Below are 18,168 nucleotides of genomic sequence, written 5' to 3'. Positions count from 1 at the left end.
AATATAAAAGTTCCCTCCAATGCCATCCTCCTAATGCCACTGCCGAGGGTATCCACTCTTAATAGTCCCTGCATCTTTCCATATTCTATGCATATGCAAACGTATGTTGATACACATACACATATAAACACACACATACACCATGCTTTTCTTTACATAATGTGATCACACTTTTTCCCTTAGCATATATCTTGAACGTGTTTACATGATATCACATTTTAAGACTGCAAAGCTTTATGCTGTGTGGCTCAATCATAATTTATTTATCATCACCTCAAACTCAGCCGGTCCAAGCTAGGACTCCTGATCTTTCCCTTAAAGTTTGGTCCTCTTCCGGCATTCTTCATCAGGAGAATGGTATCACGATTCATTCTAATGAATACAACAGAAATCTAGAAATCATGCTTGATACTTCCTGTCACTCTCCACCCCAAATTCAATCCACAACCCACTCCGATTGCTGTTTACCCCTCAAGATGTCCCTCCTATCTTCATTTCCCCATCACCACCCTAGCCTGGGAGGTCATCATCTCTATTCTGGGTTACTAAAGTAGCCTTCGAAGTACCGCTTCTATTCTGACCCCTCCAATCCTTTCATCACAATGCTGCCTAAGTGCTCTTTTTGAAATGCAAATTTGATCAAGTCCTGCTTAAACCTATCCAAAGACTTCCTGTTGGTTTTAGGATGAAGATTACACTCTTGAAGGTAGGCAAAATTTGCTCCCTGACCCCCTATCTAGCCTCCTTTCATATTGTAGTTCCCCTTCCCTCCCGGCTCCAACATCACTGGACTTTTTCCAACACCTTCTGTTTGCCAGGGCAACCTGCCCCAGGGCCTCTACAGAGCTCTTCCTTTGACCTCAAATATACCTTTCCTCTTCACCTCACTTAATGTTTACTCATCCTTCAGATCTGAGTACCTTCTCAGAGAAGCCTTCCTTAATCCCCCTGTCTGGCCAAATCCCCTGCTTAGAAATTCTACTAGTGTTTGTAGCACTTATCATAGTTCTGAGGGCACATTTATATGTGTGATTAATTGATTAATCTTTGTCAACTCCGCTAATGTAAAACTTCCCTAACGGCTGGGAAAGTGTATTCCCCAGCATCTAACACAGTCTCAAAACCAGTCAATTCTCAAAAAGTAAATGAATAAAAAAAGTATGTTAGTAAGATGACCCAATTTTTTTTCTAGTTTTTCATTATTACTATCAATCCTACAATAAAGGTCCTTATATTTTTATTTTTCATCACTTAAAGGAGTATATTTGTAAACTAAACTAGAATTTAAATGGCTAGACAAAAAATAACATACATTTCAAATTTTGATAAGCACATGTAGCAACCTGTTCTGTTTCCACTTCTGCAGTACTGGCCTTTCATTAGAATCAATTCTATAACTACAAAAAAATGAAACATGTTAAAGGTGCTACACTGATTAACTCTTTCATAGGACAGAAGAGCCACTGACATTTTACCGCACAGTGAGAAACACCAATTTGCTAAGGAGGAAAAAAAAAAAAAAAAAAGAAAAACCATGCGGCTAATTTTTTCTTCTTCTGCATTCCAAGATAAAAAAATCAACTTTACTTCTATGTCTATTGCTGAAGAAATCAGGAACTAAAATATTTCACTTTAACTGCTCTAGGAAAATTAACTGCGATCTCTTCTTTCAAATTCACAGTGAACCCCAAATCTCCATAATAATCAAAGTGGTGACCAGATGAATGAGTGAAAAGCTAAAGAATGGGAAAGAATTTACACTGGAGCTGCCTAACTCCTAAACATTTTTGAAATGAGCGGCTTCATTTGTCAGAAGAGAAAAAGTCTGGCTTCCGTGTCACAACAGATGCCGTGGCGATTCCCGTGGTGCAGAATGCCAAAGAGCTAGTCTAAAAAATCTGATTAGTCCAAGGCAATTAAGTAGAAAATGAGACGTGCTAAAGACGAGCGCTTTTTAAGTGATAAGACACATTTAAACCGGGATTGCATAAAGAGTGCATAGAAATTCTTAGATGAAGACACGAAAAATAAGAATTTTACCAAAGTGGCCCAAGAAGAAAACAGCACTTCAGCTTTACTAATATGTTGATTTTTGCAAGAATATAACATTAATAAGCACAGCAACTCATGTTTCGAGGCTACCTGTTTATTTCCTAAGATAACTTCTTTAAGTTTTAAATTTTAAACGTTGGAGATCATTTGCTTCCCAAACCCAGGAGCAGAGAAGCAAGTATTGCATTCAAGGAATTGCAAGTAGCCGCCCGCTGATCAGGTGCGTGAGCGCTGACAAGCCAGACGCTCATCGCTGAGCATTTCTCTCTCGGAAATATGAGCTTAGCTCAGGAACGCCTGTGGCATCTTCAAAAACTGGGAACCCAGCCATCACAAGTTGCCCGGTGTATTACTACTATCCCACAAAAGTGCACGACACTTTTATAAAAGATAGAGAAAGTAAGAAGAGGAGAAACTTGTTCAACATTAAAAATACACTTCACATAGTCAGGGTTAGTTTGCCCATATATCTGACCTAACAATTTGAGTGGAGGAGAAAGTTCTGGGTGTGGGGAGAAGAGGCAGGAGTAAAAGAGGCAGGAAAAAGTTGGTTTAAAAAGATGACTGAAGAATGTTCTCTTCTTTCTTCACATTTCTCATCAGAGTCTTAGTTTTCAAGGGTCAGGGGCATAAAAATCGTTGCTATGGAGTCAGATGTGTTACAGGTTATCAGTTCTTAGAAGTGGGGTCCTGTGTGCATACTCTACAAATTAATTTTGAGCAATCACATTTTCAAAGTTAGAGATTATAATCAAAATAAACAATCAATAGGCAGATGGAGAGGAAAGAAAAATCTGTCCCGAGACGTGTTTGAAACACTAAGACTGGCAGTCAGAAACGAGGCTAACTTGAAAGGAAGAGAAGAAGTTAAAAGAGCACAGGGGCAGCAGCTACTTTTGATTGAAAGGTTTTATTTTCTATTGAAAAGCTAAAAATTGTAACTGTTAAGTATTGCAAGGACATATAAGGGGGGGCGGGGACTGCAGAAGGGAGAATGGCTCCACATTTCCCCTGAGTAAGAGGCTCCAGCAGCTGAGGTCTCAGCTGCCCAGCAGCGGTCCACTCCCCCAAGCCAGGGCGCCCCCCCAGGCATCTGTAGCCACTCTGCCTGAGAAGCCTGTTCTCAGCAAGCAAGAAACACTAGGAAAGGAACAACTCTAGGAAGCAAGTTAAAGCCAGGATAATTTGCAGGGGGGGAAAACTTTACTTCTCAGATTTTCATGTTTGAAATGAAATGAGAAGGGAGGAAAGAATGTGTTAAAATGTCCTGTTGCAGCTATTTTCAAGTTGTAAGAAATCAACCTGCAACACATAGGGCTATTCTTTTTAGATAGTTGATCAGAAAAAATAAAATGTTTCCATCACAAGTATCTTTGCTATCCTACACTAAAATGTTATCATGGCCTTCAAATTAAATATCCATTACAAGAAAGGTAAATATTTCTGATACTTTAAAATAAGAGACCAAGTAAAGGTGTTAAGTTGATTCCCTTCCTGAGCTGCACTGTTAGAAAGGTCTCAAGTTGAAATCCATCTCTACCTTTCACCCACTGCAGCTAGATGTGCTTTCTGAAGCAGACAGAAGAGAGTTTATGTCTTTTAGTCTTCAAGCTAAACATTTCCAGACCCTTGGAGGATACCTCCTATGACAGGATTGCCAGACACCTCACCATCCCCACGGACTGTTCTGGAAGTTGTCTACTTTGTCAATGTCTCTCTTTAAACGTGACAGCCAGAAATGGACACAATACTACAGATGTGGTTAATTAGATCAGGGTACTGTTAATTTTTGTGACATATGGACACTACACTATTATCGGAATCTAAATTTGATAATTTTGTAGCCACGTTATGCCACCAGTTCATACTAACTGTCCTTTTCCTCAAAAACTGCCACCATGTAAAGTCACCTCCTTCCTTACACACCAACGAATTATGATGCATTTACTGCTATAAAATATATTTTTGAATAGCACTACAGCCTACTTAAACCTTGTTAACTCTAAATTCTGTTATCTATTTGTAACAGTAAACCTTTTTTCAAGTCAACCATGGATTTTAAAGCAAGCATCTTAGATCTTCATCACAGTTATCCATAAAAATGTTGAAAAAGAGAAGACCCAGGGCAAAGGCTTGTGATCCTTCACTAGGGACGGCTCCCAGACCCAAAGCCCGTAAACCCCACAACACCTGGTGGGTACTGGTTCAGCCTGCCTCATGCTCACAAAGCAATCCTGCTAGTCTAACACAGCATCTCACACACAGGAGCATTCTAAAGCCTTGACAAATGCTTAGCTGAAAGCAAGATTCACTTATCTTTCAAAGCAAAGTGTAAAAAATCTACACATATTAAAATTATAGTCATGTAAAAATATATATGCACATGGAACAAAGACTAGAAAGGAAGGAACATCAATGGAAATGTTTCTTCTAGTGTCAGATGGTGGAGATTGTTTTTTATTCAATACTGTCTTTACTATAGTTACATTGTTTAAAAAAACTGAATTTTGCTTAGACAGAATTTTGCTTGGAAGCAGTTCAGAAGCAGTTCATGTGGAACAACTTTAAGAGCATTGAGACTCTATCTGATTCTACCAACCTGAAAAATACTTGTTGATCTTTAGAAACACCAGCTGCCCTTTCTGAATTATGCACTGGTGCTTTTGGCTTAATATTTTTAGAAATCAGGGAGATAGCAAACTGGAGAACTGGATCCTAAAGTTTAGAAAAAGCCTGGATGTCATGCATATGTGTGTGCCCAAGTGTCTGTCTATCTGTCCATGTTTGCCCATCTGTCTATCTGTCTACCCATGTCTATCTGTCTTCCTATCATGCCTGTCTCTCTGTCTCTGATGGAGGGATTGGAAAGGATAGAAAGAAAAAAATCACAATGTTAATATTTCTGTGAAGCTCTGGACTTAAACAGAGCTCCAGACCAAGAATCTCTAACGGACACATAAACCCATGTCATCTATTCACTTAGAGTCCTTTTTTACACTAAGAGTAGGAAATAAGACCAACAATAGAATTTACACTTGGGTATTTAGAACTGACTTAACGGTAAGTTTTAAGAAAAGGGATCAGATAGAGTAAGTGTGGACAGTTAGTAAAAAAGAAAAAGAAACAAAGTAGCTGGTTATTTTGGAGAAAATATGATCCATAAATACTGCACTTATTACAATCCCAACCAATCTGAATATCTGATTGAGAATTTTTTAACATGTCAGGGTTTCTTCAATGCTTCAACACTTTGTTTGGAGCATGGTTTTTATCAGTGAAAACCAGTGCTAGAAACTGGATACGTGCTACTTTTTTCTCTCATCGGTTTTCTCACTGTCCCTTGCTAATTTTCAATGTCTGAGAGACAAGTGAAAATTCTGCTTTGCTAAGAAAAACAATTTGTCCACCATACTAGAATTTAAACTAAATATATGAGGTAAATCAACAGTTTTTGGATTTATGGCAAACTCTTATAATAAATGGATAAAATGATCAAGTACTAAGTCCAGTTAATATTTGACAGCTGAAAATTTTACTTTGCTTAGAAATAAATTTTTCCTAATATACTAAAAGGTAAGCCAAATGCATGTGGTAAATCAGCAGATTCATAGAGCCACAGCAAATTATCATCTAAAATAGATAAAATGTCCGACTAGAAAGTCCAGTTATTATTTGACAAGTGAAAATTAAACTTTTTTGTTTTGGAATACAATTTTCCCACCACCCAAGAAATTAAGCTAAACATATAAGGCAAATCAACAGCTTCACAGATACATGGAAAATTGTCTTAAATAAATAAAACGTCCAATTAGAAACTCTAGCTATTATTTGACAAGTGAAAATCCCACTTTGTTTTGAAATACAATTTTCCCACTACACTAGAAGTTAAAATACAGGTGGTAAATAAACAGCTTCATAGATCCACAGGAAATTCTCATAAAAATGGATTAAAATGTTCAGATACAATGCCCAGTTATTATTTGATAAAGTATACAATGCACATTAGCACCTCTTTTTGCTTTGCGTGTAATCTTGTGCAAAACGGGTAAGGAACAAACAACAATGGGAACAAATATCTGAGAAAATCCAAAATTCACTTATGATATCAGATGTCAAGAAAGTGTTTTAAATTCCTATTAAGTTGGGGGGTGGTTTTAAATGCAGTTTTGTTGTTTTAGGTAACATGTTATCTCAAGTATTTATCTATTAACATTGTACTTTTGTTTTTATGTTTAACATTGTTTTGTTGCTTTAGAATAAAAAGTTTTATCAAAACTACTTATCTACTGATGTTGTTTTTTCCTTAGAAAAATCTATTTCTGAGCAAAAATTATTTCATATGTAGAAGAATAAAAAACACAAGGAAATATACCAAATGATTACTATGTGTATGTTACAATAGTGAGATCAGAGGAAACTCTCTATTCTTTGGTTTTAAATATTTCCGTACTAATGTTGTTCATTTAAAATTTTAATTAGAAAAAGTAATTAATACTATTTCCTTTTAAAAAAACTCTGCATATTTAAAGTTATTTAGATAGTTAAGGCTCCTTGAAGAGAAAAAATGGAGGAAATTAATTTGATCCCATTTTCAATTTTTAGAAATTATACATGTGCAACTCTGTGAAAAATGTATATTATTTAGGCACATATATAAGCATAGATAAAGTACAGCCCATAATGTTTACTAGGGTTATCGCAGGATGAAGAGATTACAGGTAATCTTGATTTTCTTCTTGATTTTTTTTCCAGTTTTCTGGAGTTTTTCTTCCCTAAATTTTGTACAATGAATAGGAATTACTTTTATTATGATAAGGATAATACTAAAGCTGTTTCTTTTCTCACACCCCCCTGCCAAAAGAAATCCTGGCTAACATTTTGAAATAAAAATTCAAATAGGTTCAAACTTGTTCAAACTTTAAAAGTCTTGGGATAGATTTTTAAACCTGAATTTTCTCTATCACCTATACTATTTTTTAATTTCATTTTTTAGAAAAAAGAATGTCTATCAGTTAACAAACAAGTAGATGAAGTAACTTTCCTGGATTAAAAATGCTAAGAATTTGACAGTCCAGTGGTCACCAGAACAGTACTCTAGCATACATAATAAATCCTGAAATTATTCTACATTGAAGAAAAGAGTGAACATCCTAAACATTAAATAAAAGGCACTAGGCACTTCTAAACAGTATAATTATGTTCACCCAACTTCCTAGAAAAATATCTTTCAGTGTTGGGAATCTGCACTTCATTCATTCACATATCTGATAGTCAACATTTTATTTCTGATTAAAAAGTAGAATCTCAATAAATGTGCTACAGTTTTGTTTACTCCTAGAAAGGCTCGCTTTAAGTGAGATCTCTGCCATCGTATCATCTACAATGGGTCAAATTCTTATCTGTCCTCCTACAATGGGTCAAATTCTTATCTATCCTCTATGTATAAAATAATCTGTAGCAATGTTACTGAAATATGCTCAGTTTTAGCCTTTATATACAAATGTGTCTCATCTGTGTTTCAGGAAACTCACTCAGTTGTAGGCAACTGGTTTTTCATTTTAAACTTCTTTTACTAAGATTATCAACAGATTGTCCCTTTTCTCAGTGCGTTAGCACTGAGGCACTTAAATGGAAACCCCCGTTAAGGCTTTTTTTCCAGCATCCTTCCTCATCAGTATTTTAAATTCTTGTAACTCACTGCAATTTTCTCTAACGTAAAATACATATGCTTATACGTATAAATATACACAAATACTTGCGGCCGAATCTCGGCAACACGCTTCAAAGGATTAAACGTGCGGTAACCGTGACTAAATGTATTCATTCACCCTACAAGATTTATAAAAATGTAATGTTGCAAAGAGATCTAGGTCTCTGCGTAAACCTCGTAATCACCACCACAAGGCCGTAGCTGGGTGCCTCCGAAGCCCGCCAACTACACTGGAGGCATCCACAGCTGTTTCTAATTGTTTTGCTTTCTCGAAATAGTGCACTTGGTGGGGCAAACCGTTCTGTTTGCAGCATCTCTGGCCCCCAGCCGAGGTTAACCCTGACCTCAACACCCTGTTTGGCTCCTAGCGTTTCATGATTCCTTTTCGCTGCTCTGCAAAACCTAAGAAAAATGAGATTTCCGTCGCCGAGAAATTCACTTAGAAAGAGAGGAGAATTAGGCGTTTCAAATGCACATTTTTGTGTTCTCTCCAGATCGGATTCAAGAAAAGGAAAAAAAAGATGCGTTTGTGTAGAGGGGGGCGCAGCTTGACACCCATTTCCTACGGCGCGCCTCTGGGCCGCAGAGCCCCATTCGCGGGGTAAGCCACAACCCCCCCCCAAATGGTCAACGACCCCCAGCTCTTTGAGGCAGGTATCGGGAGAGGTTCACCACCAGGACTGCTGGGGGTGGGGGTGGGGGAGCAATGGGAATGGAAATTGGAGATGGAATTTCGGCGCCTCTGGGCAGGGAGGGGCCCGCGGGGGGGCGCGGAGAAAAAAGGCCAGGGGTCAAGCCTGGTAGGGGACGCACAGGGCCCGGGAAGTGGGGTGCGGGGCGTCCTGGAGGAGGGATGCACCGGGGATTCCGCAGCAAGAGGGGCTGATGCCCAGAAAATGCACCCGGGTACCCAAAACCCGGGCGGGGGATGGGGAAGCGGCGGCCTGTTGGCCCCAGGACCTCCCGTTGCGCGCGGGCCACTAACCTGTCAGCAAGAAGGTGCCAGTGGTCGCGGGGCTCATCCTGCGTGTCCCCCGACACTGTCCCGTCCAAGCACAAGGGTCTCCCAGCTCCCACCACCAGGGCAATTGCATTCTTGGCCTGCCTAGGCCAGCCGTCCTCGATTCTCCACTCCCCTCCCTTTCTTCTTTCCTCCCAGCTTGGCCAGTTCAGCATCAGCATCCTGCACCCCCTCCTTAATCCCGTGCTCCCTCTAGCGGCGGGCCAGTGTAGCGTGGCCATCGCCCCCACCCCCATCTCCCCCATCCCCCACCCCCTCCGCCCCCGCTCCCCCCTCCGCCCCCCTAACCCGCGGAGCACGCTGGGATTTGGCGCCCCCCTCCTCGGTTCAGCCTATATAAGGCTCCCGGTCGGCGCTCTCGGTACACGCGCTTCAACTTCGGTTGGTGTGTGTCGAAGAAACCTGACTACGACCTGAGGAGACCAGCGAAGAGGGACCACCGAGCCTCGTGAAAGGTTCGCTGAGCGGGCTCGCGTCCGGAGCCACTCCGGGCTGCCGAGCACCCAGCGGAGCCCACGCCTGGCGCAGGTGTGGGACCCCGTCCTTGGTGTCTTCGCAGAGGAGTCCTCGCGTGGTGAGTATGCGGTGAGGATGTTTCTTTTTTTTTAAGATCACATTCATTCCCCCTTCTTATCGGAAGCTGCGGGAGATGGAGTAGCGCCCGGAATGTCTCCACGCACACCTTGTCACGCCTTCACTGGCTGTGCCCCAAAACTGCGTGGAGAAACCTAGCCTTCGGGGCTTTGATTTCCAGAACCTAAGTCCAGATACGGACTGTAGACACATATGAGCTGCGGACAAACATGAGCTGCAGACGGACATGAGCTACAGACCAATTTGCAAATGCGCTGCAAAGTGATAGGCACTACAAACTAATTGGCGCTTCAAATGCGCTACAAACTGATGAGCGCTTCAAATGCGCTACAAACTGATGAGCGCTTCAAATGCGCTACGGACGGATGGGCGCTTCGATGCGCTACAGACTGATGGATGCTTCTTTGCGCTAAAACCAGTATGAACTTCAACGATATGTGAGCCGCAGACCGATGACTGATTTGCGCTCTAAATGCGCTACAAAATCTGAGCTGTAGAAGATCAGCGCTACAAAAATGATAACGATTAGCACAACAACAGCGCTTCATTGCGCTGCAAGACACAGGAACCGCAGAGGTACATGAGCTGCGGAACAATTTACACCTAAAATGCGCTACAAAGTAATAACAGCTGCAGAGGTACACAAGCTGCACTGTTTTGCGCTACAAAGAAACCAGCTGAAGCGCACATGAACTGAAGAGTAAGATTACTCTGTCTTCTTGGAGGAACCCCACCCTTTGTCTCTTACACACCTTTTGGAATGGCTCCCACTATGTTCTTCTACAGGACGGTTCTCTACATGATGGTGCTGTAGACAAAATGGAGCCCTGGGCAAAAATCAGTGTTTAACATTCTGCCCACACCATTCCTGCTATGGCAGTGGAGTGGAAGGGCGCTGACTTGAGCGTAAAAAATCTTTTGGTGGTGGCAGAGCGGGCTGCCTTGCCTAGTTGCGCTTGATGGAAGTGGTGGTATAGTTGTAGTGGTGGCGCGAACTGGCGTCCAGCAACAGTTTGTGGAAACTGTTGGTTTGCTTAGTCTTGGAAGGCGCGGGGTGGTGGTGGGGGGATTGGATCTGGGGGTGATTGCTCTTGTTGCATGAAATGAATCTGCTTGTTGGAGGCTGGTGGGAGGGGCTTGGGGAGGGGGGAATCCTGGGAGAGGCATGCAGCCAGTCTCAGACCTGCCCCGCCCATCCTAGCGCGCCTTCTCTGCAGTATCTCCTCGGAACAGGCTTAGCACCTCCCAGCACCTACTCAGAGCGCGCCTCCTCTGCGGCGCGCCTTCCCAGAGCGCGCCTTCTAGACCCTGCCTCCCCAGACCCCGCGTCTCCCCGAGCCCTCCTCCTCTGAGGCGGTTCCTCTAGACCCCACCTCCTCTGAGGCCGTTCCCCTAGACCCCTCCTCCCTCTGAGCCCCCCTTCTCTGGAGTGGCTCCTCCAGACCGCACCTCTCAAAACTTGGCCCCGCCGTGAACCAGCCTCTTCTGGGCTGGCCTATGGCCCCACCTCCCCAGGGCCCACCTGCGCCTGCGCAGTGTGAGCCCCCCACCCCTCCCATCAGGTACCTTTTCTTTGCGCCTGCGTCTTCGCTGCCTGCGCCTGGCTGCATAGCCCAGCTCTCCTGCGGTTTCGCTGCTGCGGTTTCTCTTCTGCGCTGGTTTTGCTTTTTATCCACCAGTGTCTAATAAATATAAGAATAATAAATAAGAACAATTAACAACAATAGTAATTATACATGGCATTAATAAGCACTTTGCATATGTTAAATAACATAATCCCACAATTTAAACTCCTGATAGTGGCTTATGAAGGGTGCTTCTAAGCTGACGTGGCTGGCGCCTCTAAAGGCAATCTAGTTAAATGTTTTTACTGCAAATGAAAAATAAAATATTTTAAATACTTTTAACATCATTAAATTTTAAATTAAAATTTTAATTTTTTAAAACTAAAAAACTCAAGTTTTTTTGACACACTAGTGGACCTTTGTGGTGGGACCTACTGGAATCAGATGCTTTGGTGGCTACAAAATAAAGAACAACTTGAACTTTTGTTTCACAGGAGTTTTAAGTGACTTTGTTGGTGCTACTGGCTTAGCCTCTGAGCAAGGATGAGGTGTTTATCTGGATTTTTTTTCTTGGAATTTTAGGGGATTAGCCCTGGCTAACTTGCCTACATAATTGTGCCTGACACATTGTAGGCACAAATAAGTGTTAAATGACCAGAGTAAACTGGTTTATTCAGTGTCTTCCTTGGTGTCTGCAGTTGTTTTCTGGTTTTTTGCTCCTGGCTATTTCCTATGGTGTTTTGCTGTCCTGGGTTGTCCAAGACATTGCTTGCCTTATCTCTCTCTCATTCAACAGGATCTTTAAAACAGAAAAAAAAAAAAAATTTTTAAGCTCCAATAATGTAAGCAGTAATTATAATTCAGAGCAGCTAAATTAATTCAAAACACTCAAAATAATTAGCTTTTTTATAAACTAAAAAGCAAAAGCTAATTATTTAAATTTGGGGCAAGTGGATTATTTAATGGTACATAATTGTCATTTAAAATTTGTGTAACGTAACAAAGTGGTTACATGAGAAAATATAGATTGAAGGTTTAGCTGGCATTTAAAAATATCTATATAAAACAAACAAATAGCTAACTGCCAATCCGCTATTTATGTTTCTAACTAAATGAAGAAACTTTAAAACCTGGTTCCATATGTTAGGAACCATGAGCCAGGACTGTTACAGGGGCATTTAGCAGCACCCAAAAACCTGTCACACCCCACCAATCACCCCTCCCCCCAGCCCCCAACAAGTATACAATCTATGGATAACATGTGCTAATCATAATTACACCTTTCAGTAAGTCCCCAGGCCCCTTTTACCCACCTTGCTACCCTGACCCCTCTTCTCTTCAGAATTTGTGTCTGCATTTTAAAGAGGTTCAAAACAATGGTTTGAAAAATGTGCATATTATTAGAATTTGCATTTCGCAAATAGTACTCATAGCTCTCAAAAAGAAATGTGGATGTTTGCAAATGTAAAACAATTAAGCACTGTTTAATGAAGTGTCATTTACTAGTGTGATGTTTAATGTATGGCGGGTTTTGGCTACTTTTGCACTTTGGTGTGTTTGTAGGGGGGTTGCGGGGGATAGAAAGTTTCAAAAGTCATTGTGAAGAGTCAAAGATGAAGCAAATGTCTTTACTTCTTAAACAGAGTAATACTGAACTCTTTTTCGTGTGTAAAGGTGGCATCTGACCCAGGGAACTTAGCTTTATGCTGTGTGTCCTTCCAGGTTTTAGGCACGGGGCCCCTTGACCCACCTCCCCAGTCCAGCCCCTACTAAGGGGGTGTTTAAGGAGCCATAGTCCTATATTCAAGTCAAGTTACCGTTCTCCTGTTCCCATGTTAACTGGTGCTCCAATTGCTGTTTAAACATTTGTAAACTTTACTTACATTGTTGACTTGCCTGCCCACTGCCATATCACTTTTAATGGTTAAACGACTCTGTTCTGGGCAGTTAACTCTTTTAGGACTTAGGGTCCCACCCCAAAATTACAAACCCCGGGGGTGTAGACCTTAGGCCTGATATTGGTAAAAGTTAAGGGCCTCAAACTGGTGATCTCCTAGGTTACAAAAGGCCCTGAATTTGTTTGACCGGCACTGTATTTAAAAATTTTACAAGAATTAAAAGTTGGGGGGGTGGGGTATGCATCCCCAAGTTAAATAGTTGCAGCCCCTTCCTGTTTTCCTATCTCCAGTCTCTTCTCACCTTTATATTTCCTTCCTGTCACCAAAAGCATTTGAATTTTAAACTCTTATTGATTTTCTGTTTCCATAAACAATACAGTGATTGTTTGCTGATTTCCTAATGTACTGTTATTTCTCTCCTATCATGTCTTGCAGATGTGAAAACCATCAGACCTGGGCCTCATTAAAGCCCACCCCAGTGACTGTGATTGACATATAGGTTGTTAACCTTCCTGACCTGGGTCACGCTGCTCCAGGCCATGCTGTGAATGCCTTTTCAGAAGTCTTGTCTCTAAGTTTTTAAGTATTAGTGTCTTGATGACAGAAGTGACACCTGAGTCACCTGACCTGCGCTTATTAGTTGCTTTTTAATGGAACATTAAAACTCTTAAGTTTAATTAATAAAAATTGCATTATTTTGTGACCTCATATTCTGAGTGTCACCAATATAATTGTCTTTAAGCAGCTGGAAATGAAACAATGTCACAGGCTATGATGTGTTAATTACATCTTCTGATTTTTTTTTCTAAACTTGAAGATTTTATCTTGCATGTCAACTATTAGTTGTTTCCATAACCTAAGCTATTAAAGTAATTAAGTAGCATTTAAAACTATTAAAATGGCACAGTAATTCTGTCCCTTAAGGACTCTACTTGCTGTATAGCCACTCCTTGACGAGGCCATACCCACAGTCCAGGGCATAAGGGAAAATGGCTGTGGATGGCAGGGCTGGCGCAGGGGAGGGGCCTGAAGAATGAGGAGGGGTCTTAGGAAGGAAGGAGGAAGGGGTATTTCTCTACAGCCAGGCATCACGTTTGATTACCATCACCTTTTTTTTCCCCCTTGTACACTATTGGTTGAAATATTAGCTATTTTTCACCTAACTTCTCTGAAATAACACGTTTATCTTTGTGGCTTTATTTTACATAATTAATTTGGTGTCCATTTTTTACCTTGATGGGTCAGAGAGGAACAGGTGACCAGGACTGCCAAGTTAAAATGTAGTGAATAGGCAGTCTGCCTGCTTTACATATTATATTTTTAAACTTTTGAGCACTTTCCTACAGTTTTCCAAATATGAGAATTTGATGCCTGTTAAAAAAAATCATCAAAGTGTTAAAATAATTACTCGAAATGAATTTAACCCTATTTCCAGGAAGTAATCAGGCCCTGTGTGCTGATTTATTATATGTGTGATTTATTGTCACCCTACCCATAATTAGGACGTTTAACCCCCCTGTCCCCTCCCCCGACACACACATACAGTCACTCACCCCGCTAGGAGTGACCCATCCCACTCTCAGTTACAAACTTTTGGGTGGGGATGTATTGACAAACCTTGTTTAAAAACCTGGGATTGCACACTGGTGACCTGCAAGTCTAATGAGGCCCTGGATTTGTCTGACCAACAGAGTATTTAAAAAAAAAAAAATTAGTATCTTTAGTGGGATGTGCATACCCAGGTTGCCATAGTTGCAGCCCCTCCCTGTTCTAATCGCAGCCTCATTACACAGAAATTTAAAGTTTCTGTTCTTTATTAATAACTTTATTAATATCAGCTAAGTTACTGAATACTCACTATGTGCTTTACCTGCATTATTTAATTAAATCCTTATTATAAGTTTGAGGTATACTATTATTGGGCTTCTTGGAATGTCCCATTTTATAGCCCAGCTACTCCTAGGAGACGTCAATTAATATTTGTTGATTGACTGCATAATAAGGAGGGAAACTGATATTACACAGGTTGCTACTCATTGCCATTTCTGTCCCAAAGGGAATTCTCTTTGGGAAATCAAATTATGGTCTGAAAAGTAATTTAGACAATCCCACTGGTTTGATGGCAGTTGTTTGTTTTGATGACTAGTTAGTTGCCTTCTCTGTAGAGGTGGATCAGGGTCGTGACAGTGGGCCAGAGTGCCCCTCTCCCCCCAGGATGATGAATACAGGCACTGTGATTTTTAACTCACCCCCCCCACTTCTTTTTCTTGGTTTTCTATTGGCTGGAATAGTAGCAACTTTTCAGGTAACTTCTGTAATAATAAACAGTTATAATTTTGACTTTATTTTGTGTAATTTTCCACTATCAATCTTTGCTTGAAAGTTTCTTGCTCTGCTTTCTCCTTATAAAACTTCTTGTTTGGAGTGTCTCCTCATTCTTTATTAGTCAGTAAAGGTCATAGTGCTGTTGATACAGTTGTGTATTGTTGAATCATGATGAACAGGTGGTTCTTGAGGAGGAAAAAGTCATTTGGACATCAAAAAGTAGGATGCTTTTCATTATCTACTGTCCTACTGATTAATATCTTTTTTGCAGGGCTTTTGTCTGTTTATTAACTATTGATGTGAGCAAGCAGAACAAAGAGATGCTTTAAATAGTCATGTGTTTAGAGTACTTTAGTAGATACTTTAAATGATAAAATCTTTTTTGTATTGTGGTGCTTTAAATGCATATGTTGAATTTATGCTTTTATCTTCACTTACAGAAACAAAAAGCTTCTGAAAACCAAAAGGCGAAAGGGTGGAAGAGGAGGCCAGGATCCAGGCCTCCATCCCCACCGGAGTGAGGCTACACCTGGGAGGTCTCCTCCCACCCCACCTCTCACCCTGGGGCCCGACTGCCCACCTCCTCCTCCTCCTCCTCCCCCCAACGATCCTGCCTCCCCCTCCAACTCCCCCTGCAGTGGCCAAAGGGGCCAGTACAACCCCAACCTGGCCGAACGAAGGCGGGAGGATCTCTCTGAAGAGATCAACAACCTCAGAGAGAAGGTCATGAAGCAGTCCGAGGAGAACAACAACCTGCAGAACCAGGTACAGAAACTCACAGAGGAGAACACCTCCCTCCGCGAGCAGGTGGAGCCCGCCCCTGAGGAGGAGGAAGATGACATCGAGCTCTGCGGAGCTGCCGCCGCTGCTGCCCCAGCCACTCCCATCGAGGAAGAGAGCCCAGAAGACCTTCCCGAGAAGTTTGACGGCAACCCAGACATGCTGGTGCCTTTCATGGCCCAGTGCCAGCTCTTCATGGAAAAGAGCACCAGAGATTTCTCTGTTGATCGCGTGCGCGTCTGCTTCGTGACAAGCATGATGACCGGCCGTGCTGCCCGCTGGGCCTCCGCCAAGCTAGAGCGATCACACTACCTGATGCACAACTACCCAGCCTTCATGACCGAAATGAAGCATGTCTTTGAAGACCCTCAGCGGCGCGAGGCTGCCAAACGCAAGATCAGACGTCTGCGCCAAGGCATGGGGTCAGTCATCGACTATTCCAACGCTTTCCAGATGATCGCACAGGACCTGGATTGGAACGAGCCTGCCTTGATTGACCAGTACCACGAGGGCCTCAGCGACCACATTCAGGCGGAGCTGTCGCGCCTCGAAGTCGCCAAGTCGCTGTCCGCGCTGATCGGCCAGTGCATCCACATCGAGAGAAGGCTGGCCCGGGCAGCTGCCACCCGCAAGCCACGCTCCCCGCCACGTGCGCTGGTGATGCCTCACGTCAACAGCCACCACCAGGTAGATCCGACCGAGCCCGTGGGAGGTGCCCGCATGCGCCTGACCCAGGAAGAAAAAGAAAGACGCCGAAAGCTGAACCTGTGCCTCTACTGTGGGAATGGAGGTCACTATGCCGACAACTGTCCTGCCAAGGCCTCGAAGGCTTCGCCGGCGGGAAACTCCCCGGCCCCGCTGTAGAGGGACCTTCAGCGACCGGGCCGGAATTAATAAGGTCCCCACAAGATGATGCTGCTTCATCGCCACACTTGCAAGTGATGCTCCAGATTCATCTTCCGGGCAGACACACCCTGTTTGTCCGAGCCATGATCGATTCTGGTGCTTCGGGCAACTTCATTGATCACGAATACGTTGCCCAGAATGGCATTCCTCTGAGAGTCAAGGACTGGCCAATACTTGTAGAAGCGATTGATGGACGTCCCATAGCATCGGGCCCAGTTGTTCACGAAACGCACGACCTGATCGTCGACTTGGGAGATCACCGTGAGGTGCTGTCATTCGATGTGACTCAGTCTCCGTTCTTCCCCATCGTCCTAGGGGTGCGCTGGCTGAGCACACACGATCCCAACATCACGTGGAGCACCCGATCGATCGTCTTCGATTCCGAATATTGCCGATACCATTGCCGGATGTACTCTCCGATACCACCCACGCTCCCACCACCAGCACAACCGTCATTCTATTACCCGGTGGAAGGATACAGAGTTTACCAACCCGTGAGGTATTACTACGTCCAGAATGTGTACACTCCAGTAGATGAAAACGTCTACCCAGACCACCGTCTGGTTGACCGTAACATAGAAATGATCCCTGGAGCGCACAGTATTCCCAGCGGACACGTGTACTCACTGTCGGAACCCGAAATGGCAGCTTTGCGAGATTTTGTGGCCCGAAACGTGAAAGATGGGCTCATTACTCCCACCGTCGCACCCAACGGAGCCCAAGTTCTCCAAGTGAAAAGGGGGTGGAAACTGCAAGTTTCTTACGACTGCCGAGCTCCCAACAATTTCACCATCCAGAATCAGTATCCTCGACTGTCTATTCCAAATTTAGAAGACCAAGCTCACCTGGCAACGTACACTGAATACGTACCTCAAATACCAGGATATCCGACCTACCCTGCATATGCCACGTACCCAACCTACCCGGTAGGATTCGCCTGGTACCCCGTGGGGCGAGATGGACAGGGGCGATCACTGTATGTCCCCGTGATGATCACCTGGAATCCGCATTGGTACCGCCAGCCACCGGTGCCCCAGTACCCACCGCCGCAGCCGCCGCCACCGCCCCCACCTCCACCGCCGCCGCCGTCTTACAGCACCATGTAAATACGCATCATATCCTTCAGGATCTCTGCCCTCGAAATGAACTCCTGTTCAGCTTCTCAATCAGTGACTGTGTGCTAAATTGGGCTGTTGCACCTTCAGACCAACCTGAGGCACAGGTTTTCTCTGAAACGGCTACAGAAGGTCAGGGCCACCCTGGACTGGGGCACATCCTAAAGCACCAACAGACCTCCACTGTTTGGTGGGAGTGACA

The 18,168-nt window shown here is 43.1% G+C and overlaps 2 protein-coding genes across 3 annotated transcripts in view; one reads left to right on the top strand and one right to left on the bottom strand.

The window, feature by feature from the left end:
- The window catches only part of SGCE (sarcoglycan epsilon), a 69,589-nt gene extending 60,672 nt beyond the window's left edge, over positions 1-8,917 (bottom strand). For both annotated transcript variants that reach the window (XM_060107900.1, XM_060107901.1), the window contains exon 1: positions 8,748-8,917. In XM_060107900.1, coding sequence (XP_059963883.1) covers positions 8,748-8,856 — 109 coding nt within the window. In that variant the 5' untranslated portion in view covers positions 8,857-8,917. The remainder of the gene's footprint in view (positions 1-8,747) is intronic.
- A 6,959-nt stretch (positions 8,918-15,876) lies between these two features.
- PEG10 (paternally expressed 10) lies at positions 15,877-17,957 on the top strand. The gene is given in 2 exon segments (XM_060108342.1): positions 15,877-16,780; positions 16,783-17,957. Coding segments are annotated over 2 exon segments (2,064 nt in total). The 5' UTR covers positions 15,877-15,891.
- Positions 17,958-18,168: the final 211 nt, after the last annotated feature.

The sequence above is a fragment of the Mesoplodon densirostris genome, chromosome 9 (genome assembly GCF_025265405.1).
Source record: "Mesoplodon densirostris isolate mMesDen1 chromosome 9, mMesDen1 primary haplotype, whole genome shotgun sequence".
Classification (NCBI taxonomy): domain Eukaryota; kingdom Metazoa; phylum Chordata; class Mammalia; order Artiodactyla; family Ziphiidae; genus Mesoplodon; species Mesoplodon densirostris.
The sequence above is the reverse complement of the archived record's forward strand: the minus strand, read 5'-3'. Positions and strand labels throughout refer to the sequence as shown.